This window comes from Elaeis guineensis, chromosome 1, assembly GCF_000442705.2.
Source record: "Elaeis guineensis isolate ETL-2024a chromosome 1, EG11, whole genome shotgun sequence".
Lineage (NCBI taxonomy): Eukaryota > Viridiplantae > Streptophyta > Magnoliopsida > Arecales > Arecaceae > Elaeis > Elaeis guineensis.
In genome coordinates this window covers 17,176,665-17,183,506 of record NC_025993.2, presented here as the reverse complement: position 1 = coordinate 17,183,506, position 6,842 = coordinate 17,176,665, and the positions used below count along the sequence as shown (strand labels likewise).

Here is a 6,842-nt window from a genome sequence, read left to right as displayed (position 1 = left end):
TCAAATGAAAGACCCTATGAGTCAAGGGAAATGCCGCACAAAAAAGAAAATAAGAAGCTTGTTGGAAGATGGAAATGGATTTAGACAACGACTTTTTCATTAATAAATATTTTTTCCATCATTATTTACGAAGAAACGAAGGAAAAGGACAATTGATGCTTACGAGGCAGGCTTTGCAATTACCGCAGGCTCCCTTGTCCGCTATATTGGTCATTTTTAATTACTTCTAAGTTTTTTTTTTCTTTTATGTACATATCTTTTTAAATATTAAAATTTATATAAATATTTTTAAATTAATAAATATATTTATAAAATATTTATTTTATATATATATATATTTTACATATATATCTACATCATCTAATATTGTTAAGAAATTAATAATTTATAATTAAAATAAATAAAATATTCTTAATGGATAGATATATAAAAAGAAATATTTATAAAGATATATATATATATATATATATATATATATATATATATATATATATATATATAAAATATGTAAATACGAACTTTATAAGGATATTTGTATAATTTAATATATTTAGGAGGATATACATATAAATTATTTTTTTTTATCTATTGTAACTTGTCTTAACACTCAAATTGGTTTAGTAAATGCTCATTAATATTTTCTATAACAATAATCCTTGAAAAAAGATCGATTTAATGATTAGATAATCAAAAAGGTTTGTTATTGAAAAGAGGGGAAGTTCAAATGGTCGGATAAGTTTCAGCAAGACCCATAACATATTATCCACTTTTGAAATAAAAAGATAATTTATTAATTTTAATTTAAATAAATATAATTTAGCTAATGAAATCAGTTGAACTACTATATCAAAGGTATTCATGTAAAAAAAAATTTATGAAGTTATGCATACAAATATCAATTTTGGAAGGGTACTCATGTAAATCCAATATTTTAGAGGATATTCACATAAAAAATCAAAGAATTTTTTTTGGCATGTAAAACCTACTAAATATATGAAATTACATGAATACTTGTAAAATTTTTATTTGTATATATATCCTTATAAATATTTCTTTTTGGATATAAATCTATTAAGGATATTTTAACTATTTCAATTTTAAACTGCTAATTTCTTAATGGCATTAGATAGCACGGATATGTATACAAAAAAAATAAAAGGATATACACATAAAATAAGTATTTATGAGGTATATATGTGAATATTAATTTTAGAAGGGTATCACAAAAATTCTAACATTTAGGAGGTAGAATTTTAGGAGGGTATGTGTGCAAAATATTCTAGTTCTGAATTAGTCTTATGTTTAGAATATAATTAGAATATAATCAAATAATAAAGCTTGAATGAGTCTTATATTTTATATGTACAATAAGTCAGGTGTTTACACTATTTCCAGATAAGTGACTATGACGAATAGATCGATCAACAATAGGTCTTAGAAGGTCATCTAGTGTGAACTAAATAGTTGCAGATTTTTGAATTTATTTTTTGTAGGTCGAATAAGATATTCTAGAAGGATATAGCCTTCGATCAAGTATCCAAATGTAGAACATTAACTCCACTAGTAGGTTAAAGTATTCAACTAGTAAGCTGAAGTTTTATTCTACCACAAGCTAAATTATACTTGGCCAGCAAGCTAAAGCTATACTTGATAAGTGGATCATACTCGACCAACAGGCTGAAACTAATGGCCCAGATACCAGCTACTACTAGAAGGATAATAACCTCAAATTGAGTATTGGGGTGCTGAAATAGCAAGAGTGCATGTTGGAACACCAATAGTATAGACCGAGGCATCAGAATGTAGACCAAATATGAAGGTGCACATTGAAGAGGGAGAGGGCCATCAGCTTTGGACAGAACTTTTAGTAGAATAGAACCTAAGTAAAATGTTTAGCTAGGAATTACCGTTATCCAAAATATGGGAGAAGTGGTAGCACTATCCAAAATGTAGGACTAGTATAATTAGAGAGATAATTGCCCTATATGGTAACAATAGCCCACATCACATAAAATAGCCAAGCAGGTATCATAGATAACTATCAACACCTACCCCAACAATTGATAAGAGACACTTGGAAATATCTTATTTATTTTATCTTTTAGTTGTCTTTATCATTTATCTCTTGGCTCTTAGTTCATAGCTTAGGACTTTAGTCACCGCCTCCTCTCCCAAGACCGACACCCATGGCTGAAAAATCTTTTAGGTCAAGCCCGTAGGATCCACTACTATCATCTATCCTATTTAGTCTGAATTCCAATGGCACACCCACACACATATCTAGACAAGATATTGACTTGTTTCCTTTCCATCGTGATATGCAAGAAGAGACAGGAAACACTAGGCATGTTAAGGTTTGGATGTTTGAGTCAAGTTCATATCAATTGGGTGTAAAATCTTAAACCTAAACTCAACTCGAAAGATCAGGGAGTGTGACTTTGATTTCATATCATTGGGTTTGGATAAAAGTCTCGAGCTTGCAGGTTGGGGTAATAGCCTACTTAGATCATGATTAGAGAGAAAGTAGTAATACAGCCAAGGCGCATCTACAAAAAGGTTGTTTAGCCACCAAAGAAACATGTGCATGTAGATCCTCCTATGCTACAGATATATTGGGAAAATCTTCAAGTTATTCATTCCATGTAAGCATGTGGCAATTCTCTCCCATCTCTTGGACATAAAAGAGAAACCAACAAACCTTTGTTCTCTTTTATATCCTATCACATTGCATGTTGAGACCTTAGTAATAGCCAATATATTGGCAGTGCATTTGATTCACGACCTAAACTGAAATCAGAATCAGAATGAGATGGACTAGAATGGGAATCAGAATGACTATACCTCCAATTCATTTAGTCCGTGACTAGAATTGAAATTAGAACCAGAATAGGTTTTAAATACCAAAGGAGAATAGGGAATAAATTTTAGGGGATTGGGATATTCTCGTTCTTCTCTAAGATTGGAATGAAAATGATACTCTCCTAAACGAAATAGTTAGAATGAAAATCACTTACTCCCATTTCTATTCTAAAGCCTATTTTGTTCACTATCTGGATTGCATCCTCTCCACACCGTGGCTGATTGTTCTCAACTTCGAGTGGCAGCCAACGCAAACCCAATCTTCTAAGAAAGCAGCTGTTTGCAAGTGCCGAAGCTCCTTCTCGTGACCTCTCCAACCTATCTATCCCGAGCACTCTCAGCTGGGACAGAGATTGCAGCTCCTCCAAATCGCACCCCTGGTCTTCCTCACCACCATCATCACCGACCACAAATCCTTCAAGATAGACGAGATTTCTCAGTTTGCCTATTCCTTTTGGGAGATGGCTCAATGGAGTTCCGCCGAGACGAAGGCATCTTAGATTGCACAAGCTTGTGATGGCCTTGGGAAGCGTGTGCAAGGATTTACAGCCCGAGAGGTTCAACGTCTGCAGATTTTGAAGGCGTCCGATAGACTCGGGTAAATTTGTGGCATTCGTTCGATCAAGATCCAGGTGCCTTAGATGTAATAGGTTTCCAATGGAGTCTGGAAGGCTCTCCAGTCTCGTGTCGTTCAAGTTCGAAACTCGTAGCTGTCGGAGTCCTTCAAGATCATGCTCAACTATCTCTGCCGTGGGACTTCTAGACACAATTAGAGTCCTCAAGCATTTCTGCTTTTTCACTACATCAGGGATTTCTAGCCTCTCTCCCGAGTTTGAAATTGACAAGCGACGAAGCTTGGTCAAGGGGTTCGTGTTACATGTTCTTTCATCACCGACAAAAGTGCTCTCATCTCCCATCAAAAACAGAGCAAGAGAACGTAGTAAATCGTGCATTGTGCACAGACTATCATCTACGATGCCAGAATCTGGTTGTAAAAGATTCCTGCAAATCAATTCTTGATAGTAATTTTCGGCTAAATCTTCTAACAATACATCTCCTTGTGATTTTACAAAACCTTCAGCCAACCAGTACTGAACAAGATCATCACGATAGATTGTGTAGCCCTCAGGATATAAGGAGCAATAAAGGAAACATTGTTTAACATCAGATGATAAATCTTCATAGCTTAAAAATAAGGCTCCTGGGAGTTCTGTCTGAAGTTGGCTCATAGACCATGCATCACTTCTGAGAACATTATTCCACTCTGTGCTGCTTCTATTCTTCAACCTTAAATCCCCCGCAATAGTTTTGATTGCAAGAGGAAGGCCATCGCATTTTTCCACAATTTTAATACCAATTTCTTTTAAATTAAAGATCTCTTCCTTTTCATCATCTCTAAAGACTTTCTTGCATAGCAATGTCCAGCCATAATCCCTATCCATTTTGTCAACATGGTATACAGGTGCTCTCATATTCGTAGCCACATTTTCATCTCGAGTGGTGATCACAATCCTACCACTAGCCGTTGCCCTCTCTAAAGGATGTCTGAGCAGATCCTCCCATACTTTTGCTTCCCATATATCATCTAATACGATAATGAACCTTTTTGAAAGGACAGAGGAAATATAGGGTATGAGTTCATCTTTTGTTTTAGCCTGCCCGTAATCTCCACCCGCACTCCTAATCATCTCTTTCAGCAACTCTGTCTCTGAAAAATCCTTGGACACACACACCCATATTCGTATAGGAAAGTTTTCTTTTACTCTTTCATCATTGTATATCTTAGAAGCAAGAATAGTTTTGCCGATTCCACCCATCCCAACAATCCCCAAAATCCAGCAATTTTGTTCATCTTCTTCGACTAATGAATCCACAAGACCCGGGGTAGCTTCTTCAATTTGTTTTCCTACGATATCAGAATTAACGTCAATGGGAAAAGTCTGACGGGGATTCACTCTGCTCACTTGGACATCTTGGTTAGTGCTGATCTATCCTCTACAATCTCTTTCAGCCTATTATTAAGATCTCTAATTCTGTCACCAATTTCATGGCGGAACTTCATACAACCAAAGCAAGAAAATAGAGGGAAGGGATGGCATACCACTGAAACAGACTGATGCCTCTCCAATAATTTGTTGCCTTCGATGATACAAAGGTCAATGATATCATCTGCGTCATACATGATATCTTTCAACTCCCTCACCCAATTACTGATGTTTGGGTCTTCATACCTCTTCCGCTCTGCATGTTCAAGAAAACCTCTTATCCTTTCCAGTCTTCTTTGAAGCTTCTGGAGATCATCCATCACTTTGAGCATGATTGACACCTCACCCTCTACAAAATTCATAAGTTTTGTCACACCCCTGACCTGAAATTGTGAGTCGGAGGTTATGGCAACCGCCGCATACTGACGAAGAACTCTTTTCGTATTTTATCACGATATCAATGTATCACAGTAGAATAGAATTTAAATAATTTATGACTTAACTTTATTTCAATTAACTAAATCATACATCTTGCAAAATAAAATTTCATAGCCTTGCAATCAAATCTTAATAAATCTTAATTTAAAATAAAATATCAAAATCTTCCTCTAATTCCCTCTCCCATATTGAATTTTCGAATTAAGCTAGATCTCTAAATCTGTAAAAATAATAGAAACTCGTCATGAGCTAAACAGCCCAGTAAGCAATGTGCACTTTAGCTAGATAAAATTAGTAATAATAATATATTGAAAGATAAACATACAAAGTTCATCAGTTTAAATATAAAATACTAATCAAAATAAGATCATTCAAATTCAGTCTTTCAAAATTTATTTTCAAATTTTTCGATTCATAAATCTATTTCTTTCAAAACAACATACATATCTCGACAGCTATGAGCTAAATCAAAGTACCACTATATAACCCCTAATGACAGGGTATCAAAATACCAGCGCACAACTCCCACTGGCGGGGTATCGAAATACCAGCATATAACTTCCACTGGTAGGATATCGAAATACTAGCATATAACTTTTATTGGCAGAGTATCGAAATACCATCATATAACCTCCATTGATAGGGTATCGAAATACCAACATATAACCTTCACTGGCAGGGCTCGAAACTTAGTCAGGCTGTGAATCAAAATCCATTTCAATTTAAAACACTTGTTCATATTCTAATTCGAAGATCACAAATCAGGTGATATCGAAATAAATCAATATAATCCATATCGAATTTAATATGCATATTTATAAATCAACAAGGAGCATATTCAACAATTCAAAACATCACACATCATATTCATAAATCATGCATAGTTCAATATAGAAAATATTTTATAATTTACTAAATAATCTAGAAAAATGAAGCATTACTTACTTTACGAGCGAATCCAATTAATTTTGAGAATCTTTCTCGAAGTTTGTTATCTTCATATCAGAAGTTTGTGTATCTCGTTGCATAAGAATATAAACCCTTTCTTGGGTCCGGGGTTTTGGATTTCTATTTTGACTTTGTTCAATCATCGGGATAAACTGACCTTTTACTCTTTACGGGCAATCGGCTATTTTATGACCCTTCTGACCACAACCAAAATATGCACCGATGTTCCAACGATAATCCTTTTCACTATGAGCTTTGCCACACTCAAAATACTTGACGCTATTAGTCAGCCCAGAGCTACTACCTGTTGATCTCTTATTCGAACCCTCGATACTTTTATTATTCTGTCCTTGAATTTCATTCGACCTATTTCTCTCCTTTTGATTTCTTTCTTTTTCTACATATTCCTTATTAACTTCTCTTCCGATTATCAGTGCTTTATTTACTACGTCCGTGTAAGTAGTTAACTCTAATGAAATCAATTATTTTTTAATTTCTATCTTCCGGCCCATCTCAAATTTATGTACTCGATCTCGCTCATCCTCAACCATCTTCGGAATAAATTTAGAAAGCTCAATGAATTCAGCTTCATATTCCGCTACCGACATACTT

The 6,842-nt window shown here is 34.4% G+C and overlaps 1 protein-coding gene across 1 annotated transcript; it reads right to left on the bottom strand.

Annotated features, from left to right (window-relative positions):
- Positions 1-2,981: 2,981 nt before the first annotated feature.
- On the bottom strand, positions 2,982-5,206 carry LOC140855735 (putative disease resistance protein RGA4). Its single transcript, XM_073252328.1, is given in 2 exon segments — positions 2,982-4,843; positions 4,846-5,206. Coding segments are annotated over 2 exon segments (2,223 nt in total).
- Positions 5,207-6,842: the final 1,636 nt, after the last annotated feature.